Source organism: Clytia hemisphaerica, unplaced genomic scaffold, assembly GCF_902728285.1.
Source record: "Clytia hemisphaerica strain Z4C2 unplaced genomic scaffold, Clytia hemisphaerica genome assembly, whole genome shotgun sequence".
Classification (NCBI taxonomy): domain Eukaryota; kingdom Metazoa; phylum Cnidaria; class Hydrozoa; order Leptothecata; family Clytiidae; genus Clytia; species Clytia hemisphaerica.
The window spans coordinates 1,502,496-1,523,777 of NW_027103262.1; the positions used below are offsets into that span (position 1 = coordinate 1,502,496).

Genomic DNA, 21,282 nt, shown 5'->3' on the forward strand with positions numbered 1-21,282 from the left:
AGAGCCCTTTAAACACTCTACCAAGAGGAAATCCTGAAGCTTCTTCCGCTCAATTGAAAAATAACCAACCTCGACATTATCAAGAGCCACAAAAATCATTCAAACAACATGATAATAATTCTGCTGAGCCTTTGAATCAACAAGAAGCAAAGGAGAAATCCCTAACGGCACAGTCTAATGAGTATAATAACCCTGACAGTTTACCAGTAAGTAGGTGTATTAATTTCTTAACCTCGTTCCCTGCGTAATCAGCTTTATTATGCTTACTGATAACTCTGGCGGCGTCAATCAGTAACGTAAATAAAGCCTGGGATACACGGGGACGAGGTTGTTAATTTCTTTCTTAGATAAATCTAACTTATGATGGTCTTAAAGGTTTTACTTTTAAATAAGAGTGATATCGTTTGCTTATTCGTCAATTTTAATTTAAAAGCTTTTTCACATTGAATTAACACAGATGTGGAGCAAGGTTGGTCAGAAAGAGGATTAGAAAAACATTTTTTTGCTTATATCAGCACAATATAACAATAGGCAGACACTGTCCTGATATGAAATATGTGTCTGAATATGAAATGGGAACCGTGGAAATGAAACCTTTAACTTTAGATATTACTAGGTTAGAATCTAGGTTGAACGGTCGACGCTCTCTAATTCGATTTTCAAGGGGAATCCGATTTTCATCAAATAAGGGAGTGCATCGAATAATAGAGCGTCGTTAAAGAGAGTTTCTTGTTGACGCTGACTTACAATATCGTGAATGGAGCCCATCGAATAGTAAAACGTGCGTCAACTGTATAAAGGTTATCGCGAGAGTTAGGATTTAAATGGCTCTAAAACAATTTCTATTTAAAAACAATAACTCGGTATCCCATCTTTAACAAAATTACTTTTTAATTTTTGTACTATCAAAGTCATGATATCTGAGAAAAAAGGGAAATTCCCACGAAATCTTACTAAACTACAAACGATTTAAGAAACGCTCTAAAATAGGTTGGAAAGGGTAGAGTTTTAGCTCTGAGTTTTAACGCTAGACTAGAGGATCAAAAAGTTCAAAGTTGTTCCAATTACAATTGGGTTCAGAATATAGCCTGGAAGTCTATAAACCCCTCCCGAATAATTGAAATATTCGAATAAATTTATCAATTTGCCCAAAAGCGACTTTCTCGCCCGAACTTTAAATTGCTAAAAACGAAAAATTAACCAAAATTCTCAATATATTTAGACCGAGATTATAGTGAATTTTTAATCTTGTGTAACCTCATATTTATTGTTTTAGAGACCACGAGATGCCAGTTTAGCATCAAACGCCTCTGGATGGGGCTCAGATAACAAATCACCACTTGGGAATAAAGAAAGTCAAAAGTACTTTGAGTATAATGAAACTCCGAACAGTGAAAGAATATACGGGAATATTGGCGTCGACTCGAACGGGAATCGACTAGCAGGAACTGACAATTCTGCAGAACCCCCACGTAAGAATCTGCCTGTTAGTGATACCAATAAACCGGACAAAACGTATCAGCATTTAAAGTCGGTCCGTCGACATCAAGAAGAAGGGGTTTACGCAACATTGAAGCAGACATTTTGAAATACTGTTATTAGATATGATTGGTTTGGCTTTACAGTTAACAGAGAATAAGAAAAATCGACCAATAATTGATTAAGGACTAATTGACCAAGGACTAGACTCGAGATGGGAAATGAAGCAACTTTTTTCCATCCATAACGCCTGCGCGTGGTTTTTACACGAACGCCGGATTCAAACTAAGATCTATTATATTTCAAAAAATGCAGTCCTCAAAAACAAAGGAACCGTTAGATAGAATCTGTCATCATGACTGCAGTGCGTTCTAGGCGCGTTCTGGATGGGAAATAAGTGGCTTCACTTTTTCTTGCCTGGGAAAGGTTAGAAATTCTACTCTAGCCCTTCGGGCTTTAAACTCGATTAATCATCCTTTTAAAAGCATTTTTAAATGGACTCTATAATATAGTATTTGCTTATTCTCCATTAGGAAAATCATGGTACCTCTAGATAGGTTTTCAGCCTTACGATTAGAGTTCACTCGTGTGAAATATTGAACAATTATGTCGTTTTAGGTCTAATATCGAATTATCCTCTTCTTATTTTGTCACCCTTTTAGACAGGCATTTCTTCTATATGAAAAACATATTCTCAACCGGTCCTATGCTGTTCCTATCTACAATCACAACAATAATTTGGCAGAAAACACTACAAGTTTGGTGTGTTTCTACCAATTTCCTCCCACAAGCTTCGATAATTCTGTCTGCAGAGTTACTTACCTTACCGGGGCGAGCTCGGCATCTGATGATTTGATCTTTCCACCGTGTTCGATCTCTCATAAGCACCGGGAGGTCTTCTTTCAAGCAGCCTAGATCTTCACAGAGTTGGTCAAGATACGTCTTTGCTGGTCTACCGCGTGTTTTGAAACCGTGAATTTTATTTAGTTGCCAAAGGACAAGATCGCTAGCTAGCTCATCTTTGCTCCTAAAACAATGTCCAGCAAACCTGAGGAGTCTGTCCTTCAATGTTTGACTTATTGGTGGAAGATCTCCGTAGAGTAATCTCTTTGTTGGATGTTCTCTCCACGGAATATTCAGAACTGCCCGAAGCATTTTGGTGTACGCGCCATCCAGCATTTTCTCGAGGGTTTTAGTTAGGGTCCACGAGGTAGCTCCATATAGAAGAACTGACTCGACTGTAGCTCTGAAGAAATTCCTTTTTAATTTTGCTGATAGGTTAGATTTCCATATTTTGTCCAGTTTGTTGAGGGCTGACCAGGCTTTTGCTAGTCTGATTTCCATATCTCGTTTTGTAGAGGAAATGTTACTGCCAAGGTAGGTAAATTCTTGAACAGCTTGGATGTTTTGGTTTGTTTGGGATTTAATTGAACCTGAATGCGCTTGGTTGAAAACCATGAACTCTGTCTTTTTTGCATTGACACAGAGACCTATTTTGATGGACGCTTCTTCAATACGATGTAGGAGGACAGTTGCATCATTGAGAAGGTCAGAAGTGATGCAAAGATCATCGGCATAATCAGCATCAGTAATCATATCGGGGGGATGTCTACGGCTTGTCTGTTGTTTTAGAGTAAAGCCAAGATTCGCATTATCTTCGGTTGCTTTCCTCATTATATGATCAAGGCAAATTACAAAGAGGTATGGTGCGAGCGTGTCACCTTGCAATACTCCTTTGATTATATTTAAAAAATCAGTGTCACCGTCTGGAGATCTGACCATGGATTTTGTATTCTCATAGAGCATCATTATTGCTGAAACTGTTTCTTCAGGTGTGCCATACGAGAATAAGATCTGTTTCATTTTGGTTCTATTTATGGAATCGAATGCTTTAGAAAAATCGATAAATAGAAGGACAAGTGGGAGATTCTTTTCTTTTGCTCCTTCGATTAATCTACGAATGGTCAGGATCTGGCCGTTAGTTGATCTGTTTTGTCGGAAGCCATTTTGGTTTTTTCGCAATAATGGATCAATGTGTGGTCGAAGCCTATTCAGTAGCATGGTATGTAAATTTTAGCTGCTATTGATGTGAGGGTGATTCCTCGATAGTTGGACGCAACACCAAGGTCTCCTTTTTTGGGAAAAGGAAGAATACATCCTTCTCTCCATTTGTCAATTGGCTGTCCTTGATAGACAGAGTTACAAAGTGATAACAGGATATCATCGAAGTTTCTTAGCTTCCAGATTTCAGCGGGTATGTTGTGTAAGCCACATGCTTTCTTGTCTTTTATACTTTTTAAAACAATGTCCAATTCTTCAATGGTGAAATCACCTTTAATTATTGGTAATTCGTGCGAGATAATGTTTATGGTAGATTCGTCAGTGTCTGTTGTCCCACCTAGAAGTGTCTCAAAGTGAGTTTTCCATAATTTTAGCCTTTCTTCGTCATTTAGGGCTTTAAGTTTGGAGTTATTGGATGCTTTTCGACCGGTTATCTCATTGATTATTTTCCAGGCTTCAGAAGATTGTTGGTTAATGGATTTTGATGCAATGTCATCAATTTTCTGGTTTAGATAATTTGTTTGTACCGATTTGTATGTATTTTCAAGGTCAATCCTTGCAGATAGGTATTTATTGATGTTGGTCTGGGAAGGGTTCGAGTTTTTTACTTCTGAGCATTTGCGGAGCTTATCTCTTTTTAGGGATATGTCGTTTGTGTCCCAGGGTATGTGCCTTTTGGCTTTCTTTTTTTATTGGTATGCTATTATGTGCTGCTTCTTCACAGGCAATGACAAAGTTGTTGAAGGTTTGGTTAGGTGAATTGGTTTCATTTGTGTCTTGTAGGGCATCGAATCTGTTTCTTAAGGATATTGTAAAGCGATTTGATATATCTTGGTCATTTTTGAGAGAAGACCAATCAAACGTCGGAGATTTTTTGGATTTACTTTTATTAGCTCTAAGTGTCAGTTTGATATGAGCAGAAACAATTCGATGATCTGTTCTGGCTCCTTGAAATGAGTTGAAAGCTCTGCAGTCTTTTGCACTATTTCGCCATTTAGTGTTGATCAGAAGATAATCGAGTTGGGCCTTTGTTCCGTTTGGTGCAGTGAATGTCCATCTTTGACCAACACGTTTCTGAAAGGATGTGTTAAGAGCTAAGAGGTTTTGTTCCTTGATGAAATTATTCAGCATGGTTCCGTTGCGATTCGTTGTATGGTGATAGGCAAAATGATATCCGTCTTCTTGTCCGAGGTGAGCGTTAAAGTCACCACCTATAAGCAGTAGGTTATGCTTAAGGACTTGTCGAGTGATGAAGTTTTCGACAACAGTTTCATCATCAACGTTGGTTGGACTGTAGCAGTTAATTATGGTCGTTTGTGGGTTTCCGTTAAAGGTAGCTATCATAATTCTCTTAGTAATGCTCTCAATTGATTTTAGAGATTTGTAAGCTAAGGGGATTAAAAGTAATCCAATGCCACCAGTGGAAGCATTGACGCTGTTTTTCCAAGCTGAAGATGTGATAAGTTTCCATTGTTTTCCTAGGTCTTGCTCTTTAATCGGACTTTCTTCATGTAGGTAACGATGTTCTTGAATAAAAATAATCTCTTGTTTTAGCTGTTCAGCAGACGCGACGAGTTCGTAGATTTGGGTATCCCGCAGAGTGCGAGTATTGAAGGTAGAGAGCCATACAGATTTCTTGCATTTAATAAGTCTATCATTTGGGACATTTTGTCTCGCAGGGTCTACGTCCTCAGTAGCATATTTTTCGACTGTAACCTGAGGTGCATTGACAGGACGCGCTCCTTGGTTGACCGCGCGACGAGCGATGCGGGATGAACGTCGGGGTAAGTTTGTAATCATCATAATGCTTTCATGACTAGATATAACTTGCGGGCGTCAGTCCTACAAGAGAGAGCAGTGCCCCGTTTTGGAGCGGGTGTGCTTCGCCAAATTGCAGAGTTAGTGAACCTTCAACTATCGGAATTTTGGGTCGGTGCTTTGGGATTGGTAATGAGTCAAGCGGTTTTTTTGAGACCGGTGCCAATATATTATTTCAGACATTATTGTAGATATTTCAAAAAAGAATTGATGAAAAAGATAGACGATATTAGACCAAATCTTATGATATAGAATATTCCGGTGGAAAGCTGGTATTGCCTCCACCCCTTTGATTTTTTACACCTTAGAATTAGCAAAAAAGAGAGAAAATGCCCAAAAATATTCGTGCTCGTTTTGCACGCATAATTCTTACAAAGATATTTACATTTATTACTCTTGTCTCCCGAATAGACGTCCCCCCCCGCTAATTGTTAAGAGACCAAAAAATCTATCCCCCCGCTCTTATTAAGACCACCACCCCCCCCCCCCCCGCTAATTAAATTCGAATGATTCAATATTTTCTTACAGTGTAGATGGGCCTTAAACTTGTTAAAATTTTCCTTTTTGTTAGTATCGGTTCTTATTTTACGTGTTCATTTGCTAAAGTTTCTTTTTTGTTGTTGAAATCGATATCAGTTGAAAAAAATTATGTCTTCAAATTACCCCCCCCCCTCTTATTCCATCCCCCCCCCCCCCACGCTTATTAGAATTCAGGAGATTTGGTTGATTTTCAGGAGATAATTGCCAACACGTTTGCATCCTACATAACATAGAGTCCAATTCTGTCTCAGTAAAATTCATAATATTTCGAAATTTATCTTACAAAAAAGGATATGATAATATATATAACTAAAATACAAGAAGATTAATAAATTTGTTTTTCTTTCAAGATAATAAATAAAACAACCCTACTACTATACCTCATATTTTTCTCATAAATATAACTCAAGAAATAAGAGCCGAAAGATTGCTTTTCCGGACTTAGATTTAAGAAATTTTACCTGTTCCAAATCTAAACAGACACGACGCTCCAGGTACGGCAGGTAGCAGTTGTCGTACCAGATTTTTTCAAAAAAACCCTAAATTTCTCTTTTAGTCGGTAAAATGGCTTGAAATTCAACATTTACCGTACCAGATTGAAAGAGCTCCGTCATGCCTGCTAAATGTATTATAGACAATATCCAAGCACTCTACTTTCTCCTGGGAAAACTATATGGGTTCCCAAGGCAGAGAAAGTTTTGAATCAGACAGAAGTTTGAGGCATAGAAATTATGGATAACACTGGAATATGAGCAGGACTTTGGCAATTTATTTTGTAAGCTTTAATAGCAAAGAATTTCGTGTACTGTCGTTGTGTATAAGTTTCCCATTTCCGCACTAAAATTCTTGTCACTTTTCTGGAATCTCCCCGCTATTTTTTCTGGGATAACCGGCATGAGATTGGAAAAGGTTTGTTTCTAAAGTTATGGAAAATAGTTACTTATGAAACTGTCTAACTTCCGCCAAAAGCTTATTTTTCAACTACTCTGAGTCCTGGTCTTTTCCTGCTAGAAAAGTGACAAAGGAATCTTAGTGCGGAAATGGGAAACTTATACAAAACGACGGTAATACGGAAACGCTAGTATCACACTCAAACTCAATTTTTCCACACCAAAGATTTTCCCTTTTTATTCTTATTTCTTAGATAACAAAGACGTTGATAGAAATTCATGACTTTTCTCATGACTAAGCCCTTATACGGAACACCCTGAAAAAGACCAACAATGGCTGATTTAATGTGGTGCTTTCGTATGACACAAGTATTATGAATACCGAAAAAAAGTAGCAATTCCCTCCAAGAAAGTGTTTTGATTTGTAAATATTATAAACGGGTGTCCATGCGAAAAAGTTGTCTTTGAGTCATTTTTATAATGCTTTTTTTATGATTCCATTGTCTATTATTTGTCTTCACAGCTTATAAGGGCGGGATTCGGCCAGCCGAGGTTCCTCATGAAGGGCGTGCACAGTGGACTGCAGCAGTATTGTCGCTCTGCAATATAAAATAAATTCTAAATTAAAAAAATGTTCAACAAAAGAAAATGAATACACCTTTTCGACCGTAGTCGCGCGGTCAGACGTGTGCCACTATTATTTAGTTATCCCTCTAAACTCGATCCAATCCTTTTTTACACCTTTTTTTATTGTCTATAGGAGCGAAAAAAAGACTGGGACAGTTTTAGGGTGGTAAAACGGACAAAAAAAACCCGAGCAGCAATTAGGTAATAGGGCTTCAAATAAAAATCATAAGAGTATAAGTAGCAAGTATGGAAAAAATGAAGTGACTGTTTGTTATTGCTGCTCGGGCTTCATAAAGGATATACAAGAGGGCAAACCTCAAGAATCAATCTACTCAATAAGCGTTGACTACACCCTTGTGTTACCTTGTGTGACAGACCTTGCCAGTCCCCGTCACTAGCGAGTTTATGTGTTTGCACTTTTGAGGACGGTAGAGTGACTGTAGCGATTTGGAATAACCCACGCTTATGACCCGCAAAATCAAGGACGGTAAAAGAGCTGATATACCGTCGTCCTCAGTTGGTCAGGATCTAGTCAAATTAGAACTTTACCGTCTCCTTCCCAAAAAAAGACACATACATAAACTCGGTACTATTCCAAAAGGGGAAGAGCTATGGTTTCCGAATGAGATGATTTTCCAAAAATTCCATTGATTAGTTTTAAGTGTGCTGTACACTCTTCTTGTTACCGTGGAGAAACCACAGTCAGTCACAGTCCACAGAGGGAATTACTCTTAATTGCGCTGACATGGTTTCTACATGGCAGCAAAAGAAGGGTACGCACTTAAGGGCTCTGACCATAGTCGAAAAATTGATTTTAGTATTTGAACATAAAAGTTATGTTTTAGGTTCTTTAACACTTTTAACAAAGAATTGCCTTTATAAATTGCTTTTTAATCAAATCCCTTAAGAGTAATTAAGAATTTAATTGCAAAACTGACACTATGAACTTTAAAAAGACGTTAATAATATGTTACATTACCTTCTTTTATAAAAAGTGCTAAGTTTTAATGGGTAATTAACCAGTTTTTTCAAACTGTCCGCAAAGAATTGAACTGTTTTAAATTTTTCGGAAAAATGTTCTAAATTAATGCATCAAAAGTCAACATTTACCTCGTTTTCCGTGGAAAATATCTTTGAACACTTGGTCCAATTCAATTTCCACTTGATCCCAATTATCTTTAGGTTGGAGAATGTTGCTTCTTTTCTGTGATACTCCTCTCGTATATTCTGGTTCAATGTTTAAATATGTTGATACAAGGTTTGCAATATCTGGGTAACAAAACAGTTTTAAAATATACTACAGTCCTGGACGTCTTCAGTGTTGGTGTGGGGTCAGTGGGAGTTATAACATTCCTCCCTTCATAATTACCGAGTTTATGTATCGGAGAATATCGAGGGAGACGGTAAGTGAAATCGATACAAAACAAAAGTCGATAGTTGATGTACAGCTCTATATCACCTTTGCTTACCTAAACAGACGACGGTATCTTGGTGTTTTTACCGTCGTCGAGCAAAGTGGACGGTGATTTTGGACTAGACATGTCAACTTTGCTTCATATCGTCCCCCTCGATTTATCTCGAATACATAAACTCGCTATTGAAAGCTGGGGAAGGGGGACTCAGCATTGAGAAATAGGTTATTGGGCAGTATTAGACAGTAGTTCTGTCAACGATTGTGAATGATATGACATGTACCCTCCTTATTGGGGAATGGATCCTATTCCCTAATCCCTCCTTCTTTAAAGTAGGAATGCAAAGTGCTGTCCAGACACATACATACACCATTGGTTATGTGAATACAAGATACTATGACCCGCGTTCTTTACCAGTAGTGGTACCTAATTATTCCACTCATATGGTATATGGGTGGACCGGAGCAAAAGCGTGTTCATTTATTTACCAAGTGAACCTTAAGTGGGAATCTTACTACTGACTCAAAATTGTTTTACCTCTTTTTGAGTTAATAATACACTTTTTTATATTCGTGATACCAAGTGATTTTAACATTTTTCGAGTTGCTGATATTTGGCATAGTTCACCGTCTGAATACTGCTGTGATGTATTTCCTAAGAAAGAGAAAGAATGAAAATAAATTGCAAAGTCAAGTAGAAAAAAACACCCCCTTCTCACAGACCCACTAAAAAAAGTCGCCAAAATATCGTCCTCAGTGAAAACTATATTCCATTTTTTGTCCCCGCTGAAATTAATCAGGTAAGCAAATCTACATTTTAAAATATTATGCTATTTTTTCCATCGACTCTGAATTTTCTGGCCCGAAAATAATATCAAAATCCTCAGGGGATTATCGACCCCTATCGAGTTAAATGAATGCTAGAATACCAAACGGATACATTTATGAAATCTGGTGTGAGAAAAAAATCATCAGATAAGTAAAACCAAGAAAATGCTTATAATGACACGAAATTTTGAATTGGGAATATCTTTCCAATATTTCTCCGAGAAGAGCTGAGATTGACATATATAAGATGTGAGTCTCATAGCTGCACTGTGGTATAAAAATCTTTTGGTGGCACGTGGTGGCACAGTGGATTTTTTTAGGTTGAAGTTTAAAAATTTCTGGTGTCAATATTCAATTTTTTATACAGGGTGTCCCTAATTAAAGTATCGAGTCGAAACACAACTAAGAGTAGAAAAGTTTTATGTGCGTGTTCACAAAATTGTATTTTAAGCTCTCCCTCCTTTTTCTTTGTCATTACGATTAATTTATACGTTGTAACTACCTTTTGTAATAAGCCTGTGTGATGGAGAACGTTCTTATATTTTAGTGATAACACACAAAAACTTTTCTACTCAATCGCATGTTCAAACTCGATACTTTAATTAGGGACACCCTGTACATAACATGTTTTTCCTTCTTTCTCGAAATTTAAAACGTCAGAACGACGTATAATTAGTAATTAACTAGACGAGTTTGAATCTCGGAGGAGAACTTAAAGTCTCATTTGGGAATTGGATAAGTGTATTTTGATGAGAAATGTAATTAAAATAATACGGAAAATCATTTAATGGTGGAAGGAGGGTGAACAATAATGTCATTACTGCGGACAAGGCTTGTACATGAGAAATTGGCAAAAATCAGCTCATTGTTTTTCCAGTGTCTATAATAATTCCATGCTCTTACTAAGAATAAACAATAGAACTTCTCAACATATAAGCTCGCACGACTTGGAAAAGTGAAAATCCTTTAAATTAATTTAGAGTTTGACAAAAAATTACCGTCATATTGTTTGTGATCACCAGAAACTGTCGAAATTAAGAAGCCTCCTAAAACAAGAATAAAAACAAATCAATTTTTTGGATTTTTTGAAAAATCAGTACAACCTGTCAAAAAGTCACATTCACTTGGCTTGAATGAACTTGAATGTACCTTGACCTGGATCAACCCATACCAAGTGAGGGGAATTAGGTACCATCACTCTGATACAAGAGTGTGGGGAGATTTGCCGAACATTGAATGTGGTGTGGTGAGGGTACTCATATGTTCAGTACCTGCGAGAATTGTTTTTCATTTTATCCTGTCTTATTGCGAGAATTGTTTTCATTTTATCCTGTCATATTGCCTCGGTGGAACATTTTCTCACAGTGAGGATACAAGCTTCTAAGTTTGAAATTCCAGATAGGGATGGTTTTGATTCGCATCTTTCCCCATTGAATTACAAATGGGAATAATATCAAATTCAATTTCCCAGTACAGCTGAACTTGTAAGGTATAGGCACAGATATCTTACAATATATGAAACACTAGATAGAACCAGTCTGTATTTCCCAAACAACGGCGGGTGAAGCAAAATAATCCACCATCTTTGCTGAAAGTAGGCCACAAGCCTTTTTGATACTGGCAACGACTTCAAAATTTCGAGGATCTCGCAAGCTAAATTGTGACGTCACTACATCCAAGATGGCGATTTTTTTTGCTTGAAATAGGGTAGGAAAAGCTCGATCTAGTATAAGATATCTGTAATCCCAATAGGTCTGGGATACAGATAAGATTCAGTAAAACACTGAAATCTTGATTGAAAGGGGAAAATGCAGCTGAAAATAAACATCTAAGGTCAAGGTAATGATTTGTTTCTCAGTAACTAAAGAAAGTGTTTTCCCGAAAAAACCTAAATATGCAGTTCACATTGCCGGGTTACGTTACATCGTTTAACTCTTGGACTTGGAATAAAAATTTTAAACCTATTGAGCACACAAAAGACTTTAACGAGAGCCTTTAAATGGAATATCTCCTTCAATTATGGGCGGCAAAGAAAATACCTCATAATTGATTTATAAATTTGAGAAATATAAGTCATTGTTTAGGGATAGTTAGGCCTAACATAAAGTCAAAACAGAAAATTTGATTTACCTGGTAAAATTTAGTTTATATTTAAAGTCCTCTTTGATATTAAACTGAAAATCGTTAAAAAGATTCTTCCTTCATTTCGAGCGCAAAACTCCTACTCATAAGAGTAAGGCTAAAAAGCGAATTGCCTATTGTATAGTAAACGAATCTAAGACGAAATACATACCTATAAGTGCCAGCCAAACAGTATATAGTTTATCCATTTCGTAAAATTATTGTGTCCTCTTTAATCTCAATCCTTTGAGATTTTTATTCCCAAGTAGCTCTTCCCCGATTCGTATACTTTCTCGACCTTTCAAGATTGATCTTTATATATCTTCTATATCCAAGCCGATAAAAAACAATGTTCATTCACAAACCAATTTACAATAACTGTAAACGAAATGTACCAGGTGTCCGAAAAAGACACAATAAGACTTTGTCTGTCCGGATGGTTTGGATTGATGTGTTTTTTCCGTTTACCCCACGTCCAATCTTCTTCTATTGAATGAATATCCACTTTCCTCTTGGAAATTTGTTGGCTTATAAAGTATATTTGTACCAATATACTGAAACAATAGTTCTTCTAAAATAGCACAGTTTAAAATTTTGTCTTTATCTTATTGGTCTGTTTTTTTTTATTCAATGTATTTTGTTTTTTTGGATTTGATAGTATAATATTTCAACTTTAATATCAATGAAAGTTATAAATAAGGTATTGATATCCTTAATTATGCGCCATTTTGTTTCAATTTCGTTGGGATCCTTTTTATATTGATAGAATGTTTCAATGTACAAGATGTTTTTTCCTTTGTTAGGTTTAATTTATATACAACTTTTATCCTTATTTTTTATCCGTTCTTCTCTTGTTGGGCCACCTGAAAAATATCAAAAACGAGAAAAATTTTGTTAAGAAAATATTAGAAGTGAGGGAAGTTTTAAATGAAAGATCTTAATTACTGTAAAATGCTTTTTTAAATGAGGTATTTCACACTTTATGTAAAAAATAACAAGTAAATTTCAAAATAATCATCATAATAGAAAAAACACCCATTCTCAAAACAGTCTAAAAAATTATTAGGAAAATATAATGAGGAAGATATTTTCCGTGTGAAACGTCACTATTCGAACCAGATGTTCTATTCGTCATAAATTAGCGTATAAAATTTCTACCTTTCCGCTTTTCCTCTCTAATTAACTATCATGTTTTTCTAAATTTCAAAGATTAAAAAAAACTTGAACCTTCAATTTTATTTTTGGGACAATGATAAGCCAATTCTCGTTGTATATTCTCTTTATATTCGCGAAATACCTTCTTTTTTAGAAATCGCTCGTCTTTTTTTACAGGATAGTATATTTCAATCAAAATAGCCGTAGAAATGATTAAGAAAACTCTCATAACAATTTTGGGCGATATTTTTATGATCCGTTATTAGATTTTCAATAAACAAAAGGGTTTCCCCACTGGTACACAACGTCGTTTCAACGTCCATCTAACGTTCATAACGTCCATATAATGTTGGATGAACGTTGAAACGACGTTGCGTGTGAGCTGGGTTCGAACTGGGTGGTAAATAAAAAATGCTTTCATTAAAAAAAATTATACAATCAAACTCAAAATGCCAGAAATTTATAACAAATTAACCCTGGGCCTTGATTGGACTCGAGAATAGATTTCGTCTCAAGAGCCACTTGCACTATTTTTTGATTTTACCAATGGACGTGTTAGAATCATAAAAAAGTGAATTAAGGGACTGGGTCCATGATAGGACATTCGATGCTTTACAATTCGATGTTTACAAACGTACAAAATGTAGACGAGTTTTAGATATGGTAACACCACCTACTCACAGACCCACTGGGCGCCTTTCCCACTGGAAAAGTATCCAAAGTCTCGTCCCCGGTGAAAAAATTATCGTCCAATTTCTGTCCCCACTGATAATAATCAAATAAACCAATCTTCACTGCAAAATATTATGACATTTTCCCAATCCACATTGAATTTTCTGACCTGAAAACAAAAGAATTGAAATCCCCAGCCATAAAAAAATATAGCAATATCAATCCCCATCGAGTTACAGTCCGTTACTTTTATCCCTGCTGGCTGAAAAAATTCTACCGGGTGTGTGAGAAGGGGGTGTATGGTATAACCTCAAAACCATTCTACTTTTACCCAGCTAATTCAAGCCAAATGCTAGAGACGAATCTTCAACCTTACCCTAGTACGGAAAATAGATACATCTCTGTGTCACAGGGTCGCTGGGACCCAAGCCCCACTGAAAATTTTTGCCGAAATTTCTTCCCTGGTGGGAAAATACCTTTAGATTTCAGCTCCTAGTACGGAAAAGCCTATGAAGATTTGCGTCAATTTCGGGTGAAGGATTAAATTTGCAGCAGCATTTTCTTTGTGTTTTTAGTAGTACGGAAAAGCCTATGAAGATTTGCGTCAATTTCGGGTGAAGGATTAAATTTGCAGCAGCATTTTCTTTGTGTTTTCGCTACTTTACATCTTTCAAATTCGGTTGGAAAGTATTACTTCCATTTCAGTGTTTGTATAAAAACACGCAGATGGCTCATCTTATGTAAAAATTAAGTTGCTTCGAATGCCAATCTCCCAGAGCAGAGCCACTTGCACCTTGTTTTTATCGACGGACGTGATTTAATCTTGGGTGCTATCAGGATCACAGATTTCTGTAAAGCCCAAGGACTAGATGTCGTGCTTTAAGCTCTTCATCCAACCAAAAAAAGTGAATATCGCAAAAAAATATTGCTGTTATCATTTTCGAAAACACGCGAATTCGAAAGCTTCTTACTGGCCAAGCGCTGAAATTCTAATATAATGTCATGTGACCTAGGTAGGTTTTCCTAACCACAGCACACTTTTCAGCCAAATCATTTCAGGATCAGGACAAAGGGACTAGGTCCGAATTTGTTTGAATCCTACATAAAAGATTTGAATCTAAACTCCGGCTATACCTTCATTTGTCTATTCCCAACACCATAAAATCTAAATCTGTTCACAAAATTTCGTTAAAATATGACTAAAATATTGAAAGATTATTTTATACCTATTATTTTTTACTAACACAATTTATAATTCAATGAAACTGATGATTGTAAAAAGCAAAAAGAAGAAAAGGGGAAAATATCGAAAAAAAAGGAACTATGATGCGCAGGAGATACACTGTCAGGGATCTTTCTAACTCCCTTTGTAGTTTTCAACATTTTTTTTAAAAAACTCATAAAAAAAATATTTTATTATCAAATGAATAAAATAGATTTTTGATACATGTTAATAAACGTTTTTTTAATAAGAACATCCAAAATTTTTAGAGCCTTTCGCATGTTCTTGATTTTTTGAGTTTTGAGTTTGTGAGTTTTAAGCCTTAGAATATTCTCAATATGTTCGCAATTTCACTAATTAGTCACTATTTTTGTGTAATTTCCTAAGGAATTATGTGTTTAGAGTCCATAAACCCTTTTAAAGTGTTCTTAACTTGTTCTTAGTGTTTTAGCCATTGCAGCATTTTGTTCTTACATCGTTTGTTCTTATGAAAAAACGTGTAGTAGCATAAAACGCATGTTATAACGATAAGCGTCCCCTGGGAAAAAAATCGAATAAAGGAAGAAAAAATAACGCTGTTTAAAATTGTACGAGAAAAATATCATAGTATTAAAACATAACGAATTTTAAAAGTTTCTTGATCACACTGTAGTTGTTATTTTATCACAAATTTAAAACAAACCATCCCATTGAATTCTACATCGATACACCTGAAAATATTTGCAAAAAATTAAAACATAGATATAGTTGAAGTAACCTGGGGCTAAATCGTCTTGACTGCAGGGGGTCACAGTGCAAAACTTAACTTTCCAGTTATGAGGCTATATTCCAGGTGCAAAATATCCCCCAGAAAGACATAGTTTTCTTACAAGTAAAGTGAATCTTTTATGCATTTTTCCCAACTTTTTCCCAGAGTACTATCAGCTCTCCTGGGCTTCCTGATGGACACCAAATAATTGTACAAGCGAGAAATAATTGTCGAAAAATAACAGAGGAACATGGTTGTCTGTCAGTAGCGTAGACAAGGGGGGGGGGCGCAAAATTTGTGTTGGAGAGCAGATTTTTATGACACAGTAATTATCTTTTTATATTATGAATAGATAATTACAGTGTCATAAAAATCTGCTCTCCTGCACAAATTTTCTGCCCCTCCTGTCTACGCTACTGTCTATATTTCCTTATATTTAAGTGAAGAAGACCTTTTATCAGTCTGATTCAGCCTCGTATAATTTCAGATTTCAGACTTTGTGACGATTTTTGATGGGTGCGAAAAGATAAACTTATCATTTCGGCTGTTTTGAAATTCAAAAGAAAATCTATGTGCTTGTTTTGTATGCTTGTTTCTCACAGATACACTGGGAACCCTTCGTAGGAAAAACTGGCCAAAATATCGTCCCCGATCTGCAAAGTATTCACTATTTTTCCCATCCCCACTGAATTTTATGACTTGAAAACAAAAGAATTGAAATCCCCAGCCATAGAAAATATGGGAATATCAATCCCCATTGAGTTTCAGTCCTTATTTTTATCTCCACTGGCTGAAAACCCTACCGGGTCTGTGAAAAGGGGGTATATTAGTCGTCACAGTGTAAATTTCATACACCGTAATACTCTACTCACACTAGGGATAACCATGTAACACTTTTCAATAAAACTGGTTTTATTTACCTTACAAGCTGAAAAAAATCCATCTATGAAACTTGACTTTCATGATAAAAATCGACAAATAGTGTCCAAAAAAAATGAACTCATAAACTTGATTTTTTTGGCCAATTTCGTGAAATATGACTAAAATGCTAGTTTGACAATCCATCGCTAAAATTCCCATTTGAGAAAGATGTTTTAAAAATGTAATGTTGACATCATATGCATACAATAGACTCACGTTAGTTTGAACTTCTATTATTCGAATTTTTCTATAATTTTGACTTATTCTAAGCTCTAATCAAGAGGGATCGTTGTCCAGTAGCGTGGTGGGTCGACAAAAATTCGGGCCAACTGGAGAGGAAAATTTCGAATATTATGATTTTGGCAACCCTATAAAATATAAACATCTTTATAAAGATAACGCCAGTGTAAATGCGTAAGGTGTAAAAGAGTAAATGGGCGCCGTGATTAATAATCAGAGCCGTTTTTTTTGCGCCCTTTGTATTTTGGCGCCCCCAAAAAAATCTTAGTGAGAGTGACTTATACACTTGGTGCCCAAAGGTAAATTTACTGACCGAAAGTAAACCCGCTTACCTCTCCCCCCAGTTTCACTGATACGCTTCGCACCCAAAACGCCTTAGAACCACACCCTTCCACTGATAAGCTTCGCACCCAAAATGCATTAGACCCTAGACCTTTCACTGATACGCCTCGCACCCAAAACTTAATAGAGCCACACCCTTCCACTGATGTGCTTCGTACACAATATCGTATGCCTTAGAACCTAGACCCTTCACTGATACGCCAAACCCAAAACGCCTTAGAACCACACCATTCCACTGATACGCTTGGCACCCATGGGCACTGTAATGTTAACCTAATCCGGCTATCCCACTAAGAAAAGCTTTCCACTGTGGCAGTGATATAGTAGTGTTTTTTGTTTGTCGTCATTTATAAAAGTAGCATGAAGGTAGGGCATCGAGCTAGGGTGCACAAGATTTTAGGTTTGACTCCAATCAGGTCATACTAAAGACTCACAAAATAATACTTGATACCTCTCTGCTTGATGCTTAGCAACTAAAGAGATGGATCAAGGGTAATTGGATCAGCAATCCAGTAAAATACATAGAATAGCAAACTAGTCTGTTAATAAATCATGTCAAAGGGTGGGAACATAAAGGCGGCGAGCGTTTTCTAAAATAGGACTAAAATAGGAGCTGCGTAGGAGAACAAAACTTAGCAAGAGGCTGCTGATAGCCCTTGCCGCCAAAAACTCATACGCTCACTTTTCCCGCTTGATACTGTTCCAGCCCGAATGGCGTGTCAGTCTATAAAATACAGTGCTTCAGTACTACCTTCACGTAAACAGCTGAAGAAAGGGAGCCTTGGAGTCGTCCTTGACTGCGGTCGCAAACTTACTGTATTACTAAACGATGAGCATTCACCTAAACTCAACTATCATGCACCATCGTTTTACGAAAACACTTCCACGTTTTTATGTACTTTGAAAATAAGAATTTAACAACTCTCTCTCTTGTTGAAATTCAACTCTACTTGCCTCCTTTGAACCTTGCCGTAATTTTTTTAAACTTTTCCTTTGGTGCGAATTTTAAGAGGATTTAGAACGTAATGAACGTTTAGTAATGAGTCAAAGCCATCGAAGGTATGGTGAAATGCTTTTTCAATGAGACGGTTGATAAAGGTTGTAAACAATATATTGGACGGAGGATCAAGACAAAAATACTATTAGATGCTAGAAATTTCCAAATTTGTTGTTGTAAAAAATACGTATACAATTGACTCTCCCTAATTCGATTTTCAAGGGGGGACTGGATTCTTTATCGAATACAGAAGCCTATCGAATTGTCGAAAATCGAATTATATTGTGTCATAATTATTACAGAACTGGGGAAAAACATTCTTGCCTCATTTCCAAGATCGTTGAATATTAGAAAAACTTTAAGTTCGTTTCCTACCAAGAGGTAAAATCAAATCAAATCGAATCAAAAAAGTTCAGCGTGAATTTCATGGTGGAGTTCTATGATATAAATATGCAATCTATAAGAAACTATCTTTCAGTTCTGCACACATCGTCGAAAGATTGCAGTTTTTTTTTACCATGAATGCACCAGAAAAGTAAATTTCCGTGAATTATAAAGACCAATCTTCTGTCTCCAACGTGATCAAATGTTTCAGCCAGCTATAAAAAGTCCGAAAATCCTTTCATTAAATATCTAATATCATCTCTCCAGTTTAATTAATGTCCGGAAAAGCGGAAAAATATTACTAAAGAATACGTGTTCTTAATCCGTTTATTACGAATAACCCCTTGTGATTACAAGAGCTTTAAAACGGAATTACAATTCGCCAAAACAAGTCCTTAAGTAGAGCACTACTTGATGATAATTTCCGATTGAAAAACGCGTATTTAATCATATGAAACTTATATGAAATTTTCTTAATTCTATTGTCCCAAAAATATAAGGGAGGGGGCTTTTAAAACCTTTGAGAGAAACAGCATATGAAAATCTCAAAGACTCTCTCCCTTTTTTTTAATATTCTTTCATAGGCTTTATTTTACAGACTAAAAAGTAAAGGACTCAACGATTTTAGAAATAAATGGAAATATATTTTTAGTCAACACTTGGTACCGACAATGAAATTTCTATTGACTTTAAGACTATTTAGATATATGATTACCATTGACAAAGTGAAGAGCTCATAAGAAATTCCCTATTGAATTCATCATTTGGATTTCATTAGATTTCAATTCGTTGGGAATTTCACGCACTGTATCGTACTTCTTAATTCGACTTCCTTTCTTTTTCTTTCTCGACGTAATAGATTTTTCTAGCAAAAAGATTTAAGCCTTAATGACGAAAAACGATGAAAAATGAAATGGTCATTTTATTAAAGCTCATTGGTAGAAGATTATTTCCAGACATTTCTAATTTAAAGTGTCACGAGCTTTCAGGAAAAACAGATCTTGAAGATTTTTAAAAATTTCATTTTTCTTTTCAACTAGCTACTCAAACTGAGGTTTCAAATCCTTTAGATAATCTACTGTACTGTCCCACAACTGATATCACAGACCCGGTATACGTTTGACCATAGTCCGTATAAAAAATCTGGTCTGGAAGCTTATTGTTTAAACATTTTGTTAGCTTTTTCCTTTGTTAATATCAAAAGATAAAAATCGATTTGCTCAGTTTTTGATCACGTTGCCAAGTATTCCTCTTGGGATTGGTTTAAGATTTAATCACATGATCAAAAAGCGAGCAAAAGAAACTAATTTCTCAAACACAAGTTTAAGTAAGAAACAATAGAAAGAAACAACAGGCTTCCAGACCGGGATTTTTTTATACGGAATATGGTTTGACGGAAAAAAAGCACTTTATAAGATTCGACCGTCTCCCATTTCTTTCAAAGGAATCGTTTGTTTGGCTTAGATATTCAGTGCCGTTGGCCCAAAAAGAAAATTTGAAAAGTTGAGCCGATACATTGCTGTAAAAAAACACCTAAAATCAACGAATTCAAGCAAAGAATTTTCTTTAATGTTTCGAATAGTCGTCTTTAAGAAACCATCTTCGAAAAAATGGCGCCCGATTGCAACGGTCCTGAATTTGTTATTACCCACACTTAGCCCTTACAATACAAAAGATCGCTCAATAATCAAATGGCTTTTGATTTTGACCAATCAGATTTTTTTTGTTTATTGGGCGGAATTTTGAATTGTAAGAGCTATGTACAGTAAGCTAGGGCTAGCATATTGGCACTCAGTAGCCAGATAAATTAAATTCAAGATTTGCTGCCTTCTCATATTGTAACATCGCCTTCTTAAGAGAAAAAAGTTCTGTCAATCTTGGTAGTTTACAGTTCCGAAGCATTTGAATTTTTATACTACAGATATTGCCACCATAAATATTGCCACCATAAATATTGCCATCCAACGACAACAATAATTATCAGAAATATAAATCAAAGAGTAACGCCTCATGTTGGAATTTGTTCAATGGTTATTTTCCTCATTTTTCACCTTCTTCATCTTCAAGCTAAGAATGATCCACTTAAAACTATCTTTCCAACATGAATTTCGATCAAATCTTTTGCTTGCCACCCAAAAGATTCTGTATCAAAATGCACTGACTGCCAACTTTTTGCTGAACAGATCATTAAAGCTGCCTTCAAGCAGCTAGAGGAGATTCTTTTGGATGGGAAATAAAATCTCTAATTCAAAACGCGTGGCCCGCGTGGTTTTCACACAAATGTTGTATCAATAGTAAAATCTGTCGCTTTTTTACGAAAAATGCACCACTCGAAAACAAAGATACCACGAATTCGATCATCTATCAAGAATTCACTGTAAATCTTAAAGTTTCACTTTTGCCCTATATGTAAAAGATTGTAAGATTTTCATCTAGTCATTAAGACTTTTTTCTTATTTTGGTAGGATTTATTGGCTTCAAATCATACCAATGAGATTCGCTTCTAGCCTTTCGGGCTTATACTTCATCACTGAATCAAATAGACAATTTGAAATTTGGATGTTGAAAATGTTGAATAAAAACAGAGTGAAAGACAAAATGTTTTAAAGTTTTTAATATAACAGCTTACAAGCGTCTAGCTTTTCAATGGAACCGATGTTGTATAACTGAGGAAGTAAGATTGACATCATATCCCTACCCAAATATAGAGAACGAAATAATGTTTTAAGCAACAATCATGGTGTCAATATTTTGAATATACCCATTTTCAAATATTCTATTTTCTCGTTTAGTAGAGCCTTTACTATAACTTTTATTTCTAACAAT

General features: G+C 35.9%; 2 protein-coding genes across 2 annotated transcripts; both read right to left on the bottom strand.

The window, feature by feature from the left end:
• Window positions 1–3,530: 3,530 nt before the first annotated feature.
• On the bottom strand, window positions 3,531–5,340 carry LOC136799426 (uncharacterized). Its single transcript, XM_067056137.1, has 2 exons — window positions 4,425–5,340; window positions 3,531–3,877 (listed from the first exon to the last, which is right to left on the bottom strand). The coding sequence occupies exons 1-2, from the start codon at window positions 5,338–5,340 to the stop codon at window positions 3,531–3,533; spliced, it is 1,263 nt and encodes a 420-aa protein (XP_066912238.1).
• Window positions 5,341–7,131: 1,791 nt separating this feature from the next.
• LOC136800415 (uncharacterized) lies at window positions 7,132–12,647 on the bottom strand. Its single transcript, XM_067057077.1, has 5 exons — window positions 11,948–12,647; window positions 10,653–10,700; window positions 9,365–9,481; window positions 8,526–8,684; window positions 7,132–7,387 (listed from the first exon to the last, which is right to left on the bottom strand). The coding sequence occupies exons 1-5, from the start codon at window positions 11,982–11,984 to the stop codon at window positions 7,296–7,298; spliced, it is 453 nt and encodes a 150-aa protein (XP_066913178.1). The 5' UTR covers window positions 11,985–12,647; the 3' UTR covers window positions 7,132–7,295.
• Between the last annotated feature and the right edge of the window lie 8,635 nt (window positions 12,648–21,282).

What these genes read in the sequence shown, in the direction of transcription:
- LOC136799426 (XM_067056137.1), bottom strand. Translation starts at nt 5,340, where the DNA reads ATGATTACAAACTTACCCCGACGTTCATCCCGCATCGCTCGTCGCGCG. An exon ending in GACACTTAGAGCTAATAAAA is followed by an intron (nt 3,878 to 4,424) that starts GTAAATCCAAAA and finishes AGACACTTCTAG; the next exon opens with GTGGGACAACAGACACTGAC.
- LOC136800415 (XM_067057077.1), bottom strand. Translation starts at nt 11,984, where the DNA reads ATGGATAAACTATATACTGTTTGGCTGGCACTTATAG. An exon ending in TGTTTGGCTGGCACTTATAG is followed by an intron (nt 10,701 to 11,947) that starts GTATGTATTTCG and finishes TTCTTGTTTTAG; the next exon opens with GAGGCTTCTTAATTTCGACA. An exon ending in TATTATTAACTCAAAAAGAG is followed by an intron (nt 8,685 to 9,364) that starts GTAAAACAATTT and finishes TTTGTTACCCAG; the next exon opens with ATATTGCAAACCTTGTATCA.